The sequence below is a fragment of the Doryrhamphus excisus genome, chromosome 12, assembly GCF_030265055.1.
Source record: "Doryrhamphus excisus isolate RoL2022-K1 chromosome 12, RoL_Dexc_1.0, whole genome shotgun sequence".
In the NCBI taxonomy this organism is placed as follows: Eukaryota; Metazoa; Chordata; class Actinopteri; order Syngnathiformes; family Syngnathidae; genus Doryrhamphus; species Doryrhamphus excisus.
In genome coordinates this window covers 10,507,640-10,532,276 of record NC_080477.1, presented here as the reverse complement: position 1 = coordinate 10,532,276, position 24,637 = coordinate 10,507,640, and the positions used below count along the sequence as shown (strand labels likewise).

At 40.0% G+C, this 24,637-nt stretch overlaps 3 protein-coding genes across 5 annotated transcripts; 2 read left to right on the top strand and 1 right to left on the bottom strand.

Annotated features, from left to right (window-relative positions):
* The first annotated feature begins 1,904 nt into the window (after positions 1-1,904).
* On the top strand, positions 1,905-11,092 carry myef2 (myelin expression factor 2). Its single transcript, XM_058089828.1, has 16 exons — positions 1,905-2,075; positions 3,589-3,791; positions 4,494-4,546; positions 5,377-5,384; positions 5,475-5,568; positions 5,728-5,907; positions 6,026-6,179; positions 6,274-6,323; positions 6,412-6,472; positions 6,891-6,992; positions 7,258-7,296; positions 7,374-7,469; positions 8,543-8,629; positions 9,088-9,275; positions 9,585-9,636; positions 9,823-11,092. The coding sequence occupies exons 1-16, from the start codon at positions 1,966-1,968 to the stop codon at positions 9,984-9,986; spliced, it is 1,641 nt and encodes a 546-aa protein (XP_057945811.1). The 5' UTR covers positions 1,905-1,965; the 3' UTR covers positions 9,987-11,092.
* Positions 11,056-19,644, bottom strand: slc24a5 (solute carrier family 24 member 5). Of its 3 annotated transcripts, XM_058089826.1 has the most exons (11): positions 19,503-19,644; positions 18,821-18,978; positions 17,258-17,326; positions 16,764-16,943; positions 15,197-15,280; positions 15,005-15,108; positions 14,826-14,926; positions 13,965-14,248; positions 13,594-13,800; positions 11,782-11,883; positions 11,056-11,698 (listed from the first exon to the last, which is right to left on the bottom strand). In XM_058089826.1, exons 4-11 carry the CDS (start codon positions 16,828-16,830, stop codon positions 11,376-11,378), a joined length of 1,272 nt encoding a protein of 423 aa, XP_057945809.1. In that variant the 5' UTR covers positions 16,831-16,943; positions 17,258-17,326; positions 18,821-18,978; positions 19,503-19,644; the 3' UTR covers positions 11,056-11,375. The 3 variants fall into 3 exon arrangements, with proteins under 3 accessions (XP_057945809.1, XP_057945808.1, XP_057945807.1); XM_058089825.1 differs by lacking the exons at positions 18,821-18,978; positions 19,503-19,644 and adding an exon at positions 17,411-17,435; XM_058089824.1 differs by lacking the exons at positions 18,821-18,978; positions 19,503-19,644 and having other exon boundaries at positions 17,258-17,683.
* A 2,190-nt stretch (positions 19,645-21,834) lies between these two features.
* Positions 21,835-23,993, top strand: LOC131139880 (E3 ubiquitin-protein ligase RNF128-like). Its single transcript, XM_058089827.1, has one exon. It carries the CDS (start codon positions 22,264-22,266, stop codon positions 23,350-23,352), a length of 1,089 nt encoding a protein of 362 aa, XP_057945810.1. The 5' UTR covers positions 21,835-22,263; the 3' UTR covers positions 23,353-23,993.
* Positions 23,994-24,637: the final 644 nt, after the last annotated feature.

The window sequence follows — 24,637 nt, the reverse complement described above, 5'->3', positions numbered from 1 at the left end:
GCCTTTTCAAACTGACCATTTTGAGCCATCCCAAACTTCTTTCAGGGCTCACTTCCAAATGCGCAAACGTCATTATCTGAAACTTTGGCATCGTTTAACACAATAATACTACATTCTAACTACATTTATAGGTCAGAAAAGTGGAAAAAGCATCATAGGTCCCATAATAAGTGGTAAACTGAGCTCCAACAAAACAAAAGGAAGAATGTAAAAAAAAACTGAGGATGATTGCCTTTCCCAACATACACTTTGTATCATAAATATTTTAAGCCATTTAAGTCAATGTCATTCAGTTAAGTAATTGAAAAGAAAGTCCATGGTGCGTACAGTATTTCTCCATATATTACAAGGACCTTTGACAAAGATTGCCTTCCTATCAATTTCAAAGTCAAGGGCTTTCATAACAATTCACATAAAGATCAGTAATGCATGCTAATTTAATGAGGCCACAGTATAAACCACGTATGATTATCAAACTGTTAGAGCAGACATGCAATCTAAACCTGTTGCATAAAGTGAAATGGAAGATTATTCTCTGTCCTTCGGACACAAGCACAAAGATTGTTACACTTTTATCTCAACAAGCACAAAAGGTCGGGTCACGGTATTCCCTTTAATACTAATGAGCACCATATCACACTTTCTTTTACAGTGTGCTAATCTGTCCCAGAGAGTATGAAGCAGCAATGGCCTTGCAATGCATGTATGTGGGCCGTAGCAATTATTAATTTCACCGGGTAACAAATCATCAGATCAGCATGCTTGCTGATATAGGTTAATATAGGCTAATAAGGTCAATTTCTCTTTTTTTCAGGACCCACTACACACAGAGATGCCATGCAAAGAATCGAACCAAGATCTTTCCGATCTCCTGATTGTGTACTACAGCAATTTTATGCTTTTTGTTCTATAGCATGAATGGAATGGAATGGCCTTTATTGTCATTATACAAGATGTACAACGAAATTGGAGAGCTTCTCTTTTCAGTGCAGTAGTCAAGTTTAAAAACCAAAAAAGTATATAAAGTAGAGTAAAAAAGACAATTTAACAAGATATATACAAGATATATACAAGATATCCGAAATATACACATAGTATTGCACAGGAGCATATGCAGGAGCAGATATATTAATTTTAGTGCAATGATCAATGGGTCATAGTGCAACATTCATAAATACTGCTTGGATAACTATGGTGTGGCTAGACTGCAGAACTGACTGCCGTTTTTTGTAAAGATGCTTTCAAATGTCCAAGTTGCCTGCTGTTTTGGGCTTGTTTTCAGCAAGCTAGTCACTTGTGTCTCTGGTAGGACCTGGCAACCGTGTCTCAGTGTCTGGAATGAAAATGTGCATGGGAAGGAATTTCTTTGTGGTGTACTGTCAATTAAGTTGAAGTGATTATGTAAAACAATCACCTGCCAGAGACTAATGTTGCCCTCTATTCAATTTATGACCAGCATAAAAAAACTTTTTGTGTGTGCATGGGTTTTCTCCAGGACCTCCAGCTTCAAAAATGTGCATGATAGATTAATTGGAGACTCTAAATTGACCATTGGTATGATCAACTAGTAAGGAGTCCAGGTTGTAACCTGCCTCTCACCCATAGTAGGCTCCAGCTGTGAAGGTAAAGAAAATGGCTGGATAGCGCAAAGATGGTGAGCCAGGAGGCAGACACTTGAGTCCACCATCAACACATTAGCTGATATAATGAATAATCATTTCTGAAAATACAGCATTTAAGTATAGAAATCGCAATTATATGCACTTATGCACTGAGCTTTTAAAATGTATTTTCATATTTTTAAATAGGAATTTGATGGATTTTCATACAGTAGCGTGTTTTACGGTATCCCTTCTTTCTGCCTGGGAACAGTCCCCAAATCTCGCGAGATGAGAGCAGGTCGCCTCTGGTAATTTCAAACTGCGTCAAGGTGCCTTGTGTTTCGCAGGGAACGCGAACCCAAACATGGAAGATATCCTTTCTGTTGAAGAAGAGCCGAAGCTAGAGGAGCTCATTGCACCCATCGTATCTGACAGCAACGAGCCGTCTCCAGAAACACCGAATGGCGTAAAGACGTGAGTAAAAGTGGTCGATATTGCTTTCCGCCATATGTATGAAACGCTTCACGCTAAGCTAAAATGGAGTCCCTGTGATGCTAGCTATTGTTAGCAGAGAGATTATGCTGTACTCGGCACAGTGTCATGTACACGCTCTTATAAACAAGTGATTATTTCGTCATGTTTTATACATGTGACAACAATGTTGTGATTTATGCCATTTTTTTACTCCATTCACTCTTAAACTAGCGGTTGGGATTGTTGTCAGTGACACAAAGCATGGTTAAAACAGATCAACGGGGAATGACCCCAAATTATTTTGTTCTCAAATCCAACGTTTAATTTCATGTAATAAAACCAATTAGCTGTATAGTAATGACAAATGTGTTTTGACGCCTCTCTCCTTATGGTCAGGGCATTACGCGATCATAGCTTCAGTTTGCGTCATGACACCACTCGAGCTTGCTAAAATCGACCTTTTCGGGCTCTACTACTAAATCCTTCTTAAAGGGGACCTGTTTTGCTTCTGACCTATAAATGTAGTTAGAATGTAGTATTCTCGTGTTAAAAGTTTCAGATAATGAGGTGTGCGCATTTGGAAGTGAGCCCTTGGAAGACGTTTGGTTTGGCTCAAAACGCTGTTTCAAAAGGCATGGTAAAACTGCCCCTTTGTGGTGTCACAGAGGGGCGGACTTCCTTATATGGTTCACAGTTAGGAAGCACTTGGAGCATGTGACCAATCACAGTGGAGTGGGCATGGCCAGAGTAAATTTGGCAGGAAGCACAAATCAAAGTAAATACAGCTGGGATAGGTGCAGATTCTGCAAAATCTTAAACGTTTTCTGTGCATGTTATTGTGTGTAGCTGCTCTATAGGAGACCACAACTCAATACAATGGGTTGAAAAATTAGACTAATAGGTCCCCTTTAATAAAAAGTTTTTGTCATACTGCTGTAATCTGCCAGTAAACAATTAAATAAAATACAAATACGAGCAAAGTTAAGTTGTGATTTTTTTTATAAGGTAATAAATATTCAGTCCCAAACTTTTCTTTATCCAATGTACTGTATCAAAACAACTGTAGGCCTACTCAAAATATATACAATCACAAAGAATCTGAAACCTGACACTGTTAAGGCTATGTTTTGGAAATGTGAACAGGCTTGTGTGCAATGGCTTTCCACACAACAAGTAGTCATAATATTACAATATATACTGTATATAACAGAAATTCAACCAAAACTGCCCCACAACAATACAGAAATGAATGTATTCCATTGGAACTTCCAAGTGGAAGGGTCCTCGAAGTGATGTCACTTCCTCCTTTTTTAGTAATACAGGAAATATGCCTTTCAATATTTTTTTTACCAGTGAAATTGACCACTTGAAATTATTAACCATCCTTCAATCAAATTTTCTATACCACTTGTCCTCAGGAGAAGTATTAACCAAAAAAATATAATATAACAATGTGCATTTGTAATTTTCATGAAAAAATATTTTGCTAAAATGTACTCCTTTTATTCTTTAGAGAGGCTGAGGAATCTAGTCCCCCTAAAGAAAAACATGACGGTAAAGACAAGATTTCCGGAGGTAGAAGAGGAAGCCGCTACCATCCTTACAAAGACAAACACAGTGGTGAAAAGAAAGGTGGTCATAGGAACCAGGTGTTCATCAGCAACATTCCCTATGACATGAAATGGCAGGCAATCAAAGATCTCATGCGTGAGAAGGGTAAGTCTGACTTTAGTTGGGTTTGTCGTTTTCCAACTTAAATTTGCTTCCACAGCTTTATAGAAGATCTTCCCTTACCAGATGGAAGTTTGTAATACTAGTAGTAGTAGTAGTAGTAGTAATAGTTCCTATCTTTCTCTGGATGTGCCCAAATAGCAGGCAAATAGCCTTCTGTGCTATGGAGTTTAAATATTTCTGGATGGAAGTTAATATAGAGTGGGGTGATATGATGATCTGTGACAAAGGAGGATGACATGATATATCACTTTGTTAGCTAACCCCTAACGTGTACTAGAATGACTTGACTGTATGACCTTGTTGCATCTGTTGCAGAGTAAACCTTGTTTATGTGAATGAACTGACTTAACTATTTGAAAACTCTCTAGAGGCCCGGAAAGACAGTATAAATGTCAATTGCTATGAATGGAATCTGTTGACCATCTGCTCAATGTTGAAGTATTTTGAATTTCCCAGGTTGAATGTAGCTACGTGTCTCTCTGGCCTTGGCCTTTGGGTGTCTCAGTCACTGCCCAGCAAGGCATGGTGTTATCTGGTGGGATGTTGTTCTGGGCTGACTGTTTATCATTAACGGGACATCTCCAGCTTTAGCGGCATTGCCAAGGCCGACGGCATCCTGATGACTTGGTGATTTACATTCCTTTGTTCTTTTTTGGTATTTTTTCCTGTGTATGTCTCATGTAGTCGGTGAGGTTACATACGTGGAGCTCTTTAAGGATGCTGAAGGAAAGTCAAGGGTAAGTGATGTGGCCAACTTGCTGCACGAGGTTTTAAATGCCCTCAGCAGGCTCTCCTTAATCAAGTGCTTTTGAAGGTTCTGATCCTTTGGTTCTTACTAGAACTGGACGTACTCTAGGTTGCTTTTTAGAACCTGATAGTTGGATAATGATTGACATTTACTTGAAAGGGAGATGTCCTGTTGATTTTTGGAAAGTAGCATTATGAACTCCTCCAAGAGGACACTATTTTTGCTTTTGTTGTTGTCATTTTAATTGGTGTAAACGTTTGTTTGGCTATTTTCCAAAGGGACATGTGGATTGTGTGATTTGTCTCCTGTTTGACCGTTACATCTCAAAATGGCTCATCAAAGGAACAAAACGCCCTTATGAGATCATATAGTATCATTTTTTTATTCACATGTTACTTTTAATGGCAAAAATGGATACAAAATCTGTATAAGTGTGCCTCAATGAAAATAATGTAAATACATGTTCGATGTATTCTGCCGTTTTGTACCAAACATGTTAGTATTAAATGTCACTTAATTGCATAAAATACGGAATATTATCAGATGTTTCACTTTAGTATTTTTTTATTTACTTGAAATAATACCATACCAATAATGTTTTGAAAATGACAACTAAAATATAAATTGATTACTTTAAATTGTGTTTGCAATATGCTTGAACAAAAATTGAAAAAATAATTTCCAAATCAAAGTAAGTAAAGTAAGTAAATGAATTAAAATGTTGTGCATTTAAAGTGTCGTGCTTTTAATAATTTTTTGTCTTTCCTTTGTTTTGCAACTTTGTGTGCAACCTGAACCTCTGTGACATCCGATGGTTAGGGGTGTGGGTAAGATTCTTTTTTCAAAATTACAATGATTACATTGAAGTAATTTAAAAAATTGGTGTAACAACCTGCTTCTGTGTCTTGATTTATTAGTGTGGTGGAATTCAAAGATGAGGAATTTGTGAAAAAGGCCATAGAAACTATGAATAAATATGACCTGAGTGGAAGGCCCCTCAACATCAAGGAGGTAAGCTTGTCTTTAGGGGTCAGTGAAGATTTAGACTACATTTAGCACATAATTTACATCATCCTTTAGTCGTAACACATATTCATGTGTCTGTCTTGATGACATCTCTGTGGCACAATTGGAAATGGTCAGTTATATTTTATGTGCTTCCCATTGAAGGACCCTGATGGAGAACACGTCCGACGTGTGCTACAGCGCATGGGAGGAGGTCGGGGCCATGACATGGGACCTGGTGGACTGAATATCCCACCCTCGATCGCCAACAATCCCAACATCCCACATGAAATCAAGCATGCATTGCAAACGGGTCGACTGGGTTCTACAGTGTTTGTGGCCAATGTGAGGACAACTAAAACCTTATTGAGATGGACAGACTTTATTAATCCAATAGAGTAATGAGGGATGGTGGTGGCTTTGTAATGACTCAAAATAACGTAAATGTGCTTTTGTATTATAGCTTGATTTCAAAGTGGGCTGGAAGAAGCTAAAGGAAGTGTTTAGCATGGCAGGTACGGTAAAACGGGCCGACATAAAGGAGGACAAGGACGGCAAGAGCCGTGGGATGGGAACTGTCACTTTTGACCAGCCGCTGGAGGCTGTGCAGGCCATATGTATCCTTAAAGTGTCAACACAAAAACTGCAAGAAGGGAAAAAATCAATACAGGTTTAATTTTGTGTGGACTTTTTCCTTGACTTTGCACTCAGCCATGCTGAATGGGCAGATGTTGTTTGACAGACAGATGCACGTTAAAATGGTAAGTTGTGATTGTACATCAAGTGACTGGATTTTCACACAGTAGATGTAAAAATGTAAATTCATAATTCATCACTTTGTTTTGACAGGATGAGAAATCCCTGCCCCCAGATGATTTTCGCCAAGTTGATAAAACACCTCAATTACCACGTGAGTGTGCTGACATCCACCTGCTGGATGTAACTCAAGTTTGCATGGAAAAACCCAGGGATGGATGGATAGACATTTACCTTCTCAAAAACAAGAACCCACACAGCCAAAGAAAATAGGAGATCTTGAAAGCCCATGTACCACTGTGAATGAAACAGAACTGGAAGTACCAATATGAAAAAGAAAAACCCATTATACATTTTGTCTAAGTAAAGCATTTCAATGGACAACCTGCATAGAAAATGGTTTGATGGCGTTGCAATGCTGTTTCTGCTCAGACACAATGCATTATGGGAAACCCTTAAAATATATATTTTAATGCAAATTTAAGATTGCTTCTTTCTCTCCCTCTTTCCTTTGGGCATGTCAAAGTATCATTGATGGACATACAGTATATCTTTATCTTTTTTTTCCACAGGAGGTCTGTCTGGTATTGGTATGGGACTGGGACCAGGAGGGCAACCTATTAATGCAAACCATCTGTGCAGCGGAGGAGGCATGGGCTCCATGGGCCCAGGAGGTTAAAAAATATATATTTTGGGAAAAGTCATGCAAGGTCCTCTGATAGTTTTAGATTATTTTATCTTTACTTGCTGATCAAAACCGTTTTATTGATATGCAGGATTTGCAATACCATGTGTGGCACTGTTAGTGATGTGAATAAGTATCTTGAAAGCATCCAACCCCATGTAGCACTGTACCAGTGATCAGTGTAGTCATCATTTAGCTACATGCACAATACTGTAAGTTACCATAATGGAACAGATGTGCTCCTTTTCTTATAGGAATGGATGTTCCAGTTTACGGTGGAATGAACAGAGGGGGTACGTTTATTTTTTGCCTTCATGTGTACTATTGCTGTTTGGACTGATTATGTTTTGTTATCTGGTGGTTCTGACAGGAATTGGTGTTGGTGGAGGCTTTGTAGGGATGGATAATATGGGCAACATGGGTAACTTTGGAGGAAGAGAAATGGCCCCGATGGGTAGAACAGGTGGTGAGTGTTCCTAGTGATGCTTTGGAAGAAGTGGTGGTTCTGGATTGAATGACGCCCTGGGCAGATCGACGCTGGGGCGCCCCTGACCCCAAAGTTCGGACATGTTGTTTTTTATTGACAAATTGATTTATTTTAATTCTATTTTAATTTAAATATGTTATATATTGGCACAAAGCTTACAAAATGTTAAAATAAACTAAAAAATATTAAACACAACACAAATGGAAGGGGAAAAGGATTTTTCAGTGCACAGACACAAATTACCAGCTCCCCTTTCCCCACCTCAACAAGCTTAAACTTTTTCCAACTACTGAAATCTGCTTATTTCATAAGCTTAAGTGACCCTTAAATTTTTGACATAAATCCACATTTACAAAATTTAAACTGTCATTCAAGAAAACAGCATTTAGTCTATAGCCGCAAATTATCGTTAGCTTATTTGCTCATATACATTCCAATGTGGTGTACAGTAAAGTAATGCTCTAGCGCCATACCTTGTTAACTTTGGCTCGTTATTTTTTTTTGTCTTTCTGAATTGTGCACCTTATGTCTTTTGACTTTGTGTTTGGTTGACACAAATTACAACACTATTATCATCATCTCCTACCGTCACCCAACCAGCAGCCAAGGCTAAACAAACTCATATCGACTCACAATTAAAAAGAAATAGCATGGTGCAGTACCTTGGTCTGCAATATAATTATATTTATATAAATAGCAATTAAATATATTTTATATTTGAGCAGTCATTGTTCTAAGATATATATTTACCTTTTATAATTAACCTGAGGGCTGCTCGCCCCTTAGCTCTACTTCTTTGGGCTCATCCACATCACCTGGCAACATTTTATCATGTTTGGGGGCGCGAGTATCACACCTGTAGAGAGCGCCAGTCTGGCATGTGCTGGCTCCAGGATTTGGTGAGCACTGAGCATTAAAAAATATTTTTTTTATTCCCCCCTCCGTGGCGCCCCCTGAAGAATGCTGCCTTGGGCAATTAAGTATGTGGCCTATAGCAAGAACCACTTTAGTGTAAGAAAAACACCAACAGCTGTTTTTTTGTCTTTGTCAAGATATGTACCGTTCAAGAATGGGCGGAATGGATTTTGGCAGTGACATGCCAATGAATCGAGGATTTGGGGATTCATTTGGAGGAATGGGTGAGTAGGCATGTCATGATAGCAAATTTTGCTGGACGTTAAGACGTTAATTATTGTCGATAAGCGACATAGTCATAGTCAAAATAGTTTTTAGACAGTTTTTCATTAATGTAGTGATAATGCAGGTATACTGTATCAAAAGCATTAACCTTGAAACATTGAAATTTGAATGTCAAGAGCAACGTAATACAACATAAAATTCCATCCATGTGTGTGAGGCACACAGTTAGTGAGGAGGACGGCTTAGTGGAAATGGCTACGTTTGCTGATATTTTTCCAAGTTTGCTGCCTTTATAGCAGAGATGTGTTTCATGGGTCTGAAAACTCTGCTGGTGGTATCATGAAGTACGCTGGTTTTGGAACCTGATACTGAGTTGGATCAGCCCCTCCTATTCTAGATTTCGCTCAGGTGTTGGCTGTCTTTCTATAAGCTCTTTTCTGTCTGATTTAATTTGTAGGTGGTGGCATGGGTGGTATGGGGATGGATCGCATGGGCTCAGGCTTTGACCGCATGGGCATGTCTGGAATGGACATGAACCGCAACTTTGGAGGCTTTGGAGGCGGCGGTGGTCCGAGTCACATGGGTGGAGGCATGTCTGACAGGGGCTCTGGGTCCAAAGTAGGCTGTCAGATATTTGTGCGAAATGTAAGTGTGACTGAGTAATTTGGTTCTGGCTGTGATGGTAGTGATAGTTTGCCACCAACCAAGCTGTCATCTACCTGTCACCTTAGAAATGTGTGGTTAGTTTGTGTTTCTGTTGCATGAATTGGTATGTTTATTGCTTACCCCTGGAAAAGTTCTTAAAAATACATAATCTTTATTATTGGACCAATATATTGTATTAACAATTAGATATTTACATTACTGTGCATGTCTAGTTTTCTATGGATGAAACTAGAACCAGCATTCTGAAAATAATTAAGGAAGTACTACTCCTATGTTTCTACTTTGCAGCTGTCGTATGATCTTACATGGCAAAAGCTTAAAGAGAAGTTCAGTCACTGCGGTATGTGCCCTACAATATTTACTAATGTTCGTAAAAAAAAAAAAAAAACTAATCCAGTTAATCATACCACACACAGTATAATGTGAATTACAAAGATAATAATCTCATGTAGTTGTACATTGATGGTTTTGCAAACATGAAAAATGAATACTTTCTCAAATGTTACTTCTTCCTTTTTGGCTGAAGGCCAGGTAATGTTTGCAGAGATCAAGATGGAGAATGGCAAGTCAAAGGGCTGCGGAACAGTGAGGTTTGACTCTCCTGAGAGTGCAGAGAAAGCCTGCCGGATGATGAATGGAACCAAGATCAATGGCCGAGAGGTGGATGTCCGTATTGATCGCAATGCCTAGACTTTTTGTAAAAATTGGCTCGCACAATGAGCTCTAGTTTTGTTTTAAAAACACGATTACTTCATCTAACCTCATGTCCACTGTTTTCATATTGGTTTCTGTTAATATATACTACACAGCTCATTTTTTGTTTTGTAATTTTTTTTAAATTGTTTGGCAGTTTGAGGAAATAAACATTTAATTTTTAAACCTGTTGGTTATACAAGTCTGTATTCAGCGTGCAGCAAAACAAAGGTTTTATTCCTCTATGGGACATTATCGCTTCATACTGCCATATAGGGGTCACTGCACTGCAAGGCGGATTGTACGGTGGGTGAGGAGTGGTTAGCATGTTGGCCACACAGTCAGGAAATCGGGAAGACCTGGGTTTGATTCTCTGCTTGGACATCTCTCTGTAGAGCAAGGGTGTCAAACTCATGTCATGAGGAGCCGAGACACTGCAGGTTTTCTTTCCAGCCGTTCAATAAAGCAGGTGATTTTAATGATTAACCCTCATTTGGTTTGAGGGAAGGAGCTCGTCAATTAAATCACCTGCTGGAGGAACTGGTTGGAAAGAAAACCTGCAGGTTTCGGTCCTCTTATCGACACATGCACAAAAACATGCATGCTAGGTTAATTGGCGTCTCCAAATTGTCCATAGTTATGAATGTGAGTGTGAATGGTTGTTTGTCTATATGTGCCCTGTGATTGGCTGGTGAACAGTCCAGGGTGTACGCCACCTCTCGCCTGAAGACAGCTGGGATAGGCTCCAGCATGCCCGCAACCCTCGTGAGGATAAGCGATATAGAAATTGGATGGATGGAATATTGTTGGTCTACAATTTGCTGTTCCCAGAGCTGTATTAGCTTAGAAGGATGGAAAGGAGTGGTATCCACTTAATGACCCAAATTGCATCACAGCTCAGTCGTTCTTGAGGTCTTCTGAGCTCATTAAAATGCAATTTTTTTTTTAAGCAAGAAGGCAAGTTTTGTCTTTAGTGCTTCAGTGGTTATGGTTCTTCCCTCCTCACAGGCAATAAGAACTTTATCACAGTTTCACACTTTGGTTTCTGCTTAAAAAAACACAATCAGGCCAGTCAACTTATTTATTTCTCTCTCTGGGTTCAGTGCTGACTCCTGTCACAACTTTTTCCCCATTCTGGAGGATATAAATAATACATCTCATAGCTGACTTGAATAGAGAAAGTGGTGCAGTGTGATAACCTTTGTGATTTCAAGTTCACACCACCACATCATCTTTGGTATGTTGACCTCTTCCTGAGATGTGAGCGGCCTGTCCTTCATAACACAGCAGATTTAAATTGTGAGGTTGAACAAAAGTGGGAACATGCCTGAAATATTTCGGTAGAGTCTTTGTAAACATGGCCGTAGTTCTGGGGAGGGTCAGTTCTCAGTCACTGCACAGTCTTAAAGGATTATTCCCAATAATCCCCAGCTCATACAGGATAGAGAGTGTAGCAAAAAGAATGTAACAGGTGAGGGAAACAACCCCCAATTTCCAGTCCAGTTTCCACCCATTCACATGCACAGCCACAAAGAGGAAGACGATTGAAAGGAGGAGTGTTGAGGAAACGAAGACCAGTCCAGTACTGTTGACCTCCACAGGATTGTTAGTGTCCACAAATGCAGTCTTGATGAACCATGGCAAACCCAGGCACAGCATGTCGAATACATTTGAACCCACAATGTTAGACATGGCCATATCGGCTTTCCCTGATAGAGGATAGATTGCATTAACACATTTTGATATCTTTTGCAATTGTACTTAATTATAGGTTAACAAGTAAAATATGTACCTTCCCTGGCCACTATAACACTGGCTACAGTGTCAGGAATACTTGTCCCAGCTGCAAGTAGAGTGAGTCCCATCACTGTGTCCGGGATGCCAAGTGTCTCACCTGTTTAAACAGAACATCTGATTAATAGCAATACAATATTTTAAAGAATCATGTATTTTCTACAGTTAAGCCTCAAAAGATAATGTTAAGTACTGACTTTTAATACAACAGGATATGATGCGACAGTAACAATAATTGGTTAGTCAAGTTTTCACCATAAGTCGTCCCCTTGCCAAATATTTTTTTTTCAGAAATGTGTAGCTGTTTCGTGGTGTATTTGTCAAAGTATTGAAATTCAAGTGATATAGTGTTCTGGCCACTAGGTGTCAGTAATGTTACATGAAGACATAATGTTAGATTAAAATACCGCTGTACTGGACTGACTGCCAAGCCAGCCGAGCCAAAATGCTATAGCTGAAATGGACATGTGGATGAGATCAAGTGGGAAAGATAGGTCTTCTCTTATTCCGTGTGGAAGTGGTAAGTTTTGGCTTCTTTGTCTTTTTCGCCTCACTTCATATGAAGCCCTTAAGTTTACAAGAAAAGAATTCTAGGCTAACTGGTTATCCCGCTGGCCAGTATGCAGTATATATATATATATATATATATATATATATATATATATGTGTGTGTGTGTGTGTGTGTGTGTGTGTGTGTGTGTGTATATATATATATGCACAACACACGTTCAAGTGCGGTGCAAATGCACAGTCATCATGGTCCAATCGAGGTGTGCACCCTCATTGGCACCACAAAGTCAGAAGTCATCTGAGGTCCGACGCAGCCCCGCACCCAACAAAAGTTCCTCCTGCACTAAAAGATTTGGGAGCATGCAGACACTATGTGCTACATAGGCAGACATTGTTCGATGCTGCAGTGGGGGCGGAGCTGAAGCATTTTAAAGTAAATATCGGCCGATATCGATACCTTCCTTTTCACTGCTATTGGCCGATGCGATTGGTGGCAGATCGATTGGGGCGCCCGTAGAAATAGGTATGTAAATAAAATGCAATTTAAGGGGAGCTTTTGCAATAGTTTGGAGCACTTCATGCAGTTGAAAAAACAATTGTAAACAACACCCTAACCCTCTCCATTGTATCCCAACAATCGTCATTTGACACCACTAAAGAGTGGTAGTAGTGTAAAACTAGTAGTGTGAATTTGAGTTGGGTGAAGGGGACACAACATCGATCCGTGCAGGGCATCGTTGAAGCTAGAACCGCCACTGGCTACAAATGAGACATACGTAGTGCATTATGATGTCACTAGACAGCTGATGCAAAGAGAAGTTATTGTTCTTGATCTCATGTCCACTCATTCACTAGACATGAGAGCTTAACTGATGACTACGGGATAATAATCTCATTATACTTCAGCACAACTAGCAGAGTCACATGGTCAAGTTGGCCCCCTCAGGTTGCTCTCAGTTGTAACTAAAGCTACTCGTGGGAGGGTTCTACACGTACACCCAACACTCACATGACTGCTGCCGGGGGAGTGTGTGTGTGTGTGTGAGTGTGTGTGAGTGTGTGTGAATGTAGTGGGCCGTAATCCTACAGTGCTTGGGTGAGCACATGGCCCAATGGAGCTGCAATAACTCCCTCCACCTCTCATCCTTCCAGGACCATGGCATCTCAGGAATTGAGCAGCAGACCAACATGTGATTCTACTTGGACATTTTTCTCACAAGTTCCAAGCACTGTGATCCACAACTCACGCCTGGTGACACCCACAATGCCAAGCTCACCAGTGCAAACCAAAGCATCTTACCAACAACAGTGACCATCCACACCAGGATGTATGTGAAACCTGAGATCCAGACTGCAGACATGATGAAGGTTATGACGAACCACTGCTTCCAGAACCGTCTTCTGCAGTCGGGGACAGTCAGGAAAAGCAAGGTGATGATGGGTAGAGACAGCACCCAGAGGACCCTTTTCAAGTCGCTCTCCGGCACAGCAAACACATTTTTGTGTTCTGCGGGTAGATTGGATACAAGAACCTATTCAGACTCCCTTAAGTTTGACATTTATTATAAAATATCAACACTTTGAGAATGCAATGTACAGTACAAGAGTAAGGTTGGCTGTGGACGTCTGGTATGTTTATGTGTCTGCAAGTTAGGGAGATGGACATCTTACCATCAGGAATTTCATTGAGGCCATGCAAGCTGAGGGAGAGATGGGAATATCCTGAATCATCCTGGAAGATCCCACTGTCGGTCCTGGAGCGACTGTGGACTCGCAGGCTAGTGTCATCGTGCCAGCCGATCAGAGGTCGTGTTTCGTTCTTCTCCCATGAGTCTTTACCCAGACAGGTACAACAAGGACTGATCTTCCTCAGGACAAACTCACTGATACGAAGGTCAAAGCATAGAACGATGATGTAGACGCCGTAGACCAGCAGGAGAGAGGCGGCATCATACCTGGTATGTAAGACACACATTAAGATGCATGTGTGCTGAGTAGACTTTTCCAGTGTAGTGATAAGAATTTCCCTGGAACATTTCCCTTATTTTATAATGCAAATGCTGACTGGTACGGTCCAGAAAAAACGGTCAATGACAGGAGAGTCGGGAAAAAGCAGAAATACGATACACGTAATACATGCTGAGTGAGGAATAAATCATACTTTTTCACATGAGAACCAGCAGAAATATATTATTACAATCATAATAACTAAAAGAGATGATTTTACAGGAAACAAACCTTGATAAAGTCCTGCTCTCTCTTAGTACTTTTGTTTATGATAGTATATCATTTGAATCAGAGGTAATACATATAAAAACATCTCATAAAATGGGATGAAAGCTGTTTATGATGTGACATGGCAAGATAAAAGAAACATTTATCACACTGCGCTAACCTTGCCATAAAACATCAGTGATGTCTGTGATGGATTTTGAGAATGATTGTTGTTCTCACTGTCATGAGACACAATTAACAGCTGGAATCCACTGTTTTACGAGCGCCTCAAAAACACGTACTGTCATGTTCCCTCACCAGTACACCTTGTTATCAGAAATGATGGCAATGACGGCAGCAACGCTGATTCCGTACGCCAAGCAGTCTCTGAACAATGGCCAACAGGTGAGACGTCCTGCCTGGAAGAGCAAACAAAAGCAACACGTCTACAACATACTGTATCAAGATATAGATATTTTACAGTAGCAAGATCATACCATCGAAGCCAAGAGTCCACATGCAGCGCAGATACCCAAGAGGTTGTAGACAGCTGAGCCCACTATCGTGCTGACCCCGATGTCCCCCTTTGTCACAAATACACCTGAGACAGCAAGGTCACAGATCATTAGGTTGTGGCAATGAAGATCACGGTAAAGTACATTTTTATATACAGTATAATATGTATTTACCCAGAAAGGCTGTTACCAGCTCAGGTGCAGAACTCCCAGCTGCCATGAATGTAGCTCCAGCGACATCTTGAGACAGTCCCAGGCCTGAGACACACACACATACATAAAACGATAATGATGAACAATATAAAACCATAATAAAACAAAGTACATCCTTGCAAGACCTGAGTTTAAGTTTTACAAAGTATATGGGTAGGTATGTAGGTCATTGCATTTTACTGACTGCCCTGTCCATATACTAATTTATAGGGTGAAAATGTAGTAGAACATATAAGAAAACATATTTAAATATGATATATTATAACACTGGTTACTGTTGATCTAAAAAAACAACAAAAAACCCTATCCATACTGCATATGGTATCAGCGCTATCTGATTGGGTACCTACTAAGTGCATAATGTTCTGGTAATAACATTCCATCATTGCCAAATAATTACAGAATTCATGATCTTTGCTTCTTTTGAGGTATTTGTTAATGTTAATGTTAAAGTTACCAAATATGATTCAATGCCCTATGAAGTCCAAGTAAAATTGGTCACTTATTACGATATGCTACTGTGATTTAATTGCCATAATCAACAATACACACATGATTAATTATGAAATGTCCACTTTTTCCATGACATACACATTCAGACCCGCCCACCAAGTATGGGCAACAAAAATGCAAGTACAAAAGTATTGAGAAACATCCATCCATTTTCAACCATTTATCCTCTGCAGGATTCAGGATCACAGGGAATTTGGAGCCTACTCCAGCTGCCTTCAAGCAAAGGGCAGACTACACCCTAGACTGGCCACCACTGAATCATAGGATACGTGTAGACACAGAGGCAACTATTTATACAGATTCACTGGGTGGGAATTGAAACCCATGCTGCCTGTAGGGAAGTCAGATTAGTATTATATGTGTTGACAAACAGCTTTCATTCATTTTCTACCATTTATCCTCACAAGGGTTGCGGGGGGTGCTGGAGCCTATCCCAGCTGTCTTCAGGCGAGAGGTGGGGTACACCCTGGACTGGTCGCCAGCCAATCACAGGGCACATATAGACAAGCAACCATTCACACTCACATTCATAACTATGGACAATTTGGAGTCGCCAATTAACCTAGCATGTTTTTGAATTGTGGGAGGAAACCCACGCATGCACGGGGAGAACATGCAAACTCCACACAGAGGTGGCCGAGGGTGAAATTGAACTCTGGTCTCCAAGCTGTGAGGCATGCATGCTAACCACAGTAGCTTAACCAAATAGCTTAATCATTTAATTAATCTAGACCTCTGTAGCTCACCCTTAACCTTAATTCTTAAAGCTATCAAAATATTTTGGAGAATTGTCTGCTTCCATCTGTGGGAACAGTTAGGGAAAGGTCCTTTTCTGTCTCCACATGATTGGTCTCCATTGCATGAAGTAAGGTCTATAAAAGCCTACTTAGATCCCAACACATTTGGGATGATATAAAATAGATTGTGAGTCCAACAAGTGACCTCTGACCTCATGAATTCCCGTCTGGATGAATGAACAAACAGACTGTCCCAATACATATATAGTGTCACTTACGTTCACTGATGATTTCTAAGGATGGCAGGAAGTAGTCATCACAAACAATGGCCACGGCCAATAGCATGTAGAAGATGAGAATAAAGTAGATAACGAGGCCTCCATCCTTCCTCTCCTGCAGGGTGAAGAAGCCTTCCGGGAACTCGGACGATTGAGGTGCGATGCACTCTGTCTCATTCTCTAAAACAGCATAACGAACACAAAAAAAAGCCACAGTCAAATCCTAAACCAAACTCTTTAATGGCAATTACACACCCTTTCACGCCAATGAGACGTGGACATTAGTGGAGCAAACACTGTCACAGTTGTCGGATGGTAGCCACAATCGATTACTCACACTTTGCAGTACAAAATGAGGTGAAACATTTATAACGAGGCGTTAAATAGCTAAGACACATTCCACTACCCTAATCTGTGCAGACGTGTTAGGTAAAAAAACTCTACACTGAAAGCAAATGATACTAATCGAATTCCAACATGTAAATTGAACTTACCAAGTGCACGACGCACCCTGATGGTGTTGCTCCAATCAGATGTATTTGCTGTGAATGATACTAAATGAACTGTGAAGTACAAAAACAGGACAAAACCCAAAAAGTAAGGTATGAAGTCTTTTCTCTTCTTTTTCTGAAGATCTGCAACCGTACCGGTGGCCATTTGAGTTAAAAAGAAAACTATTAAAAATAATTCCAAGAAGTCATATAGGCTTATAATGTATGCATCGGACCTTCATCTGACTACAAGCTGCACAGAGAGCACAAGAGAGGATTGGAGGGGTGAAAGCATCTTTTAAGTAGGGGTGGGCGATACTGCAGCGGTTGATACCAAGTAAAGACAGGAAAGTATTGCCAATTCTGATACTGATACCAATTATTTTCACTTGAAATTCATCATTGATTGATTTTGTCATTTTGCTTTAAATTTGTGCTCACGATAAAAGGAAAATAAATCATACAACAAAGATTACAGGAAAAAAAACAAAAAGATTTCTTTTTTAATCAACAAGCTTACCATATTTTTCAACAATATTTTTCACAATGGATTGTAAGATGCAGTCTCAATTATGGGCTCTATTTCTGTACTTAACACATGCATAAAGCGTATGTATTATAAGGTGCATGCTAAAACATACGATCTCCAAAAACATGCTTGGTGACTGTATATATATATATATATATATATATATATATATATATATATATATATATATACACACATATTTTTTTTTATAATAACAGCCTCTTATAATAACAGCCATTTCTGTGTGGAGTTTGCATGTTCTCCCCGTGCATGCGTGGGTTTTCTCCGGGTACTCCAGTTTTCTCCCACATTCCAAAATCATGTTAGGTTAATTGGTGACTCCAAATTGTCCATAGGTATGAATGTGAGTGTGAATGGTTGTTTGTCTATATGTGCCCTGTGATTGGCTGGCGACCAGTCCAGGGTGTACCCCGCCTCTCGCCCGAAGACAGCTGGGATAGGCTCCAGCACCCCCTGCGACCCTCGTGAGGATAAGCGGTAGAAAATGAATAATAACAGCCCATATTTCCGAAATTGATGTTTTACATAAAATAGTATTAATTATTATTATTATAATATTTTTATCTGTGATTAATTCTGAGTTAACTATGGACAAAATGTGATGATGACATATTTTCGATTGACAGCCTTAATTATCACACTGCAAGCTGTCATGAACATCCTTAATGAAAATACCAGTACTAAATAAAAGTGAAAAATATTGATCTCATCACGTCAGTATCGATCGGATACTGCTTTTGGTATCGATATTATCGACATTTGGCTCGATCCGCCCTTCCCCTAACGGGTCTGTTGGGGGTATCACGAGTTGAGACTCGTTCCAGTTGGTCAGACTCCAGCCTTTGGCACATCAGGGTGAAGTGTAAATAGAATTCACTATAAATCACCTTTTACAAATAAAAAAGCAACACATATACACAGTATGTCATAATCGATAGTCTGCTTTAAGAGTTTTAACTCCTCAATAACCAACCATGACTAAAGTTATGAGCACAATGCAGTAAATATTCCACTACCTTTACTCCCTCAGGTGGCCGTGCAGCATAAAGACACTGGAGGTGTGTTGGGTGTTTGGACATGTTCGGACATGTTGCTGTCAATTCGCTCGGCCAGATGATGCTCTTCATACTGGCACGTCTCAGGACGCATAAAAGCTGCAGATGATTCATCCAAACTGGAAACAACGCGAGACAAAACAAGTGGTAAGTTGTTTTGGTGGCATTTGTTGTTTCAAGGAACTGTGGGATGTTGATGATGGTGATGGCATCTCTATTTTGGCTAGCAGTTGTGATTCACTGAATGTTTTCACAGCACTATTGATTAAATTTCATACTGGTTGATCAACAAATTATTGAATTGGAATCGACATTTTGTGTTGTTGTGATGAATACCACAGGGGGGCGCTATAGGTTTAACCGTCATTGATTTAATTCAAATGAGCAATGCAATTTCATTTTCAGATTTGTTAGTGATTTTCCAAAGGTCGTAACTTTGGGACTACTAATGTTGCCTGTTTATTTATTATAAATTTACTGTATTTATTTACTGTGATTTACTGGCACTGTAGCAGCTCTGTGCTGAACTATTTATGCCAAATTGGCACACTAGTTCCTTCCTATTGTGTTTAAGCACTAACTAGCAAAGCGGTGGCAGTTTCCACTCAATTGATTTTGTGTTTGCATCAACTACAGTTGTTACCTGTCAGTGTGTTCAGCCCCAAACCGTCGTAAGGGGCGGCCTGACTTAGGCAGAGAAAAAGAACACGGCTGCCGGCTGCTTCCAGTCAACTTTATTTTCCACCATCTCGCCACCGTGACAACAGCACACACACAGATCGCCGCACTTCCTGGTTCACAGGTCATGCTCAACCCGCCCCACATAGCTTGCCAAACACATGCCTGCAACACAGTATCTAAAAAAATATATGAACATTTTTAGATAAATCAGTTGCATCAATTAACTACACATAGTAAATGTATTTGGAACAATTTAAAATGACCAATTAACATGCATGTTTTTGGAATGTGGGAGGAAACTGGAGTAAAAATAAAACTTTTGAGTTAGCAACGAACAATTGGTTTAATTATTTTGTTTTATTTATATATACCCATTTATATAGGTACAGTGTGTTCCCTAAATAACATTCATCCATTTTATCAAAACAGTCTCAGTTTTATACTCAGTTCAGAGCTAGTGAATACATGTTATTGTATTAGCCACCTAGCCCCGCCCACCTGTTTTGCTTTCTATCATGGTGGACTTTCAGTTCCATGCCGCACTTCACTCGGAACTGGATGATCATTGGAGTTGCTCATCCTGTTCTTAACTCTACAACACTTGATACAGACAGACTTGCTGGCTGCAGGGGCGGTCGCCGTGTGTGACTGGCCAATCACAGATCGTGAAAGATATTACCCAATGAGTTTTTTTTAAAATAAACTTTGTTCCTAACCATTACAGAACACTAAACAAATCCAATTAGGATTTTGCTTACGGATATGGATAACTGTATTTTAAATAGGCATTATCCGTAACGGATACCCGTTTATGTTGATGTCTTGTAAGCAGATATAGCCAGGAGGTGACTGATAAAAGTTGAGTATGAATATGGGGCTTTATGAAGGTGGAGCTGAAAACTAAACATTTTAAATTTACACTCCTCACCCTATTTCTTAATTTTGGACAGTATTCAGAGGTAGCCCCAGGCCTTTGAAATGTTCACAATTTTACAGATGGGCTGAAGTTCCCAGCTGATGATATTTTCTCATTCAAAACTGATTAAATTGTATACTTTCATTTCAATTGTAAATTTTTAAGCAGTAAACAAGAAGTTGTTTGATGGCACAGAACCTCTTGGTCTTTCTTCTGTGATGATTGGTGCTAAACTCCCATCAACAGTCACGCTAAGGCTGGGTTGTCAAACTCAATCGCACAGGGCGCCAAAACTCAATGGTTGTTACTATGGTTGTTTTGATGTAGTTGTTTGTTTCAGTATAATAATTGTTGCTTGACTACCTCTTTGTCATTTTCATGTCCGGCAAAAGCAACAGTATTTTATATCAGCACAAAAACATCAGAATCCATGAAGATATGTAACCCGGAAGAGTTAGCATCTGTTGAAGGGGCAGTTCACGCATTCCCCAGCATGCTTTTCTTTTGTTAAAATGATACTTTTAACAGTCTTATGCTTCGTAAGGTGGTTTTGTTATTTTCTTTCTACAATGTTTCCACTTTTAAAATGCCAGAGGAGGAATAGCTCAGGCCGCTGTAAGCATTTTGTTTGATAAGGCTTGTGAGGCGGGCTAGTTTAATGCTATTTTCCAAGAAGTTCTGTGGACCAGATAAAATTACAGCACGGGCCAGACTTGGCCCCCGGGCCTGAGCTTGTCACAAGTGTCCTAGGGTGTACGCGTACACTAATATGCAGAAAAAAGTCAACATGGTGGCTTGTTATTTGAGTAATACAAATGAGTTTCATGTTGTATTTGCTTTGCTTTTACCTTCTGTTCAAAGATGAACATTTCAGGAATTGAAGGGTCACTGTTTTTGTTATATATACAGCTAAGTTGAGGTGAAATACCCAGACTGTCTTGTATGTACTTATTTCTGTTTTTTTAAAACTAGAGAACTACTTAATAAGACAGGAAACCTCTCCATCTCATTTGTCATTGGAAGCCTTTTATTCTTAATGTGTGTGTGTGTGTGGGGGGGGGGGGGGGTATGCTTTCACTTATGTGTAAGAGGATCCAATGGAAACTTTTGACAATACTCTGTTCCATCTAATCAGTTTCAGGTATTTTTGCAATGTGGAACAAACTATTTAGTAACTGTAGTTGTCCAAAGAGAGAAACCTTACACTATTGTACAAATATGGTGTCATTGTGTGCTGGGGCTGAGTAAATAAAGTTCTGCTTCTTTGCTTTTTAAATAACTCACCACCACCACAAAAAAAAAAAAAAAAAAACGAGGAAGGAAACAGGCAAAACTAGAAAAACCAGCATAGTTGCTTTACTCATCATTACACAAGCAAAAGTCAGCAGCTTTAATGGCAACAAAACAACTGCTGTGTGCTTCGGACTTGTGTTCTTAAAATTGTCCTTATCAGTCGCTTATCGCCACTTGCTTTCTTGTAATTAGTACCTTAGCTGGAGGAAGAGCGCAGGTTTGTGCTTTTTGTGTACTTCAACTTGTTGAATAGCAGCACCCTGCCCTCTGCGACGACTGCGCAGTGTTCAAGGTTCAGGAAGATAAGGAGAGGTGAATGGCTGACGCGTAGCTCGTGTTATGTTACCAAAGGCTCGTATCAGATTACTGTTGAGAGCAGATTGGCTGAAACCAGAGCTGTATTCCGAGAGCCGGGGCTCCAACAACCAGGAACTGCGACTGGAAAAGGTGTGTTGAAGAAGCTAAAGAGACCTGTACAGTGCTACCTGTTGTTTTGAATTTGACGAACGTTACTATGGGTGAGAAGACACAACGCAGCCTTTTGCTTTTGCTGTGCTTGTCTGGGCTCATTCACTGTTCGGCCGCATTGGTATTTTGGACCGCAGTGGTGGAAATTAACTATTTAATCAGTCCCAACAAGACTGTGGACCAAGAGTGTGAATGTGGGATTTTTGGTATCAACTCTCCGCTTTCATCAGCTGCAGGTGTGGTTGTTCTTTCCAACTTAAGTCCCACAGGCCCCACTGGCTGTGGCACTGATCCTGTGTACAATGTCACTACATCACCCTGGATAGCGCTCGTGAAAAGGGGGGACTGTGATTTCAGCAAAAAGATCAATATTGCCAGACGTCATGGTGCATCTGCTGTGGTGGTGTACAATGTGGATAACAGTGGCAACAACACCATCCGCATGGCCCATTCGGACGCTCTGGGTATTGTGTCCATCATGATCGGCAATAAAAAAGGCATGGAGATTGTCAACTTGTTGAACACCGGAACAGAAGTACGGATGGTCATCAGCATGGGCAACCCTCACGGCCCCTGGTTGGACACCTACTGGCTGTATTTCATGTCCATTGCCTTCTTCATTGTCACAGCTGCCTCAGTGGCCTACTTTTTATTTATCTCCGCGAACCGTCTCCATAACCTACGTATGCATCGGCGTGCTGAGAGAAAGCTGAAATGTGAGGCCAAGAAAGCCATTGGGCGTCTACAGGTGCGTACGCTGAAGAGAGATGACAAGGAAACAACTTGTGACTCTTACATGTGCGCTGTGTGCATCGAGTCGTACAAAGCGAGCGAGGTGGTGACGGTGCTCACATGTGACCATATTTTCCACAAAGCCTGTATTGAGCCGTGGCTTCTGGAGAAAAGGACATGCCCGATGTGCAAATGTGACATCCTCAAGGCCCTGGGAGTTGATGCGGAGGAGAAACAGAGCATGGCCCAAGCTTCACCACAAGAGGTCACCGTCATCACAGTGGCAGGAGGAGAAGCCATGTATGAGGTCCCACTGACTGACCCACTCAGCACTGACCTGGAGAGACAGCAGCACCACTATGACAACAGGGCCTTTGAGGAGGAGCCTACCAGAGGACAGTGACACCACAGTGGTTCAGTGAAATTAAAATTATAATTTTTTGTTTTTGTTTTTGATGCAATAAATGCACACTTTGGATTCTTCTTCACATGGTGAAATTGCTTGTACAAATCCAAATGGTACCGCACCTTGTGTAATTAAGTTGGATGCCAATTGTGGGTGTGTTCATCAGGTTATTTCCTAGTTTTGGTGAGTCATTCAAAACGAGTTGAGGCCAGCTCGTGTTCAATTCCGCTTTGCTTACAGAGTCATCACTGTTTTAAAGGAGGAAGAGCAACAGAGCATTTATCTATCTGTTCTGCTCAAGTTGTAGTCTTCCACATACTACTTTTCAAAAGCAATACTTATTGTAATTATTTCTGGCTTAACAAAATAACTTAATAAATGTCAGGTTGTATAAATGTATTTTCAAATACATTCTGGTAAACACACCCTTGGTTGCAAATTCAGCATGACACATTGTAAGTGACGAGTGAAGAACATCATGGTATATATTGTATTAAGTAAGCTACTTCTATATATAGAACTGGAAATTCCCACCATAAAAAGAATAGGCAATAAAGTGGAGGTCTTTGATACTGGTGATTGTATATTTGTATAACAGAGGGAGAATGATCTTCAAGTGCACTAAAATTCCATCTATATATTGTGATTGTGTTATCATAATGGTATCATATGTTGCTGCATGTACAAGAGCAGGTTAAAGTAAACTACTTTCATCTTTGTGAGTGTTTACCGCCAAATTCTTATATGGCTATATTTTGCTACACGTACAACATTTTACCTAAGATAAAGTGACTCCCTCATATAGTCAAAAGAAAAGTTTATCTCTGTTTGATAGTGGGGATGTAATATGTTTTTCTATGCTGAATCATTATCACTGTGTTACAGATGTTTGGAGTTAGAAATCATTCTGTAACAATGACTTATTTGTTGTATGAAATCACATTGATGCGTAGCAGAATGAAATAAATCCCTCAAAATGAGGGAGATGAATATCGGCGTATATTGGACTTTGTTTTGATGTTTGTCAGTTGCATTGTTCTGTTTCCACTATTTTGCTTTCCTCATGCCGCTATGTTACATGAGAGTGTCAACATATTAGAAACAACTATCAGTGTGACACGCTGCAGCTCTATTCCAATTCAAACAAAAAACATAATAATACACACTGAAAATTTCTCTGCCAGTGCCAATCAAAACTGAGTGGTATTATCTTACAGGGCACAATGAAAGATATACATCGAATTAGATGTGTCTTGGGGTACCTAATGATCTAGCTGCCCAT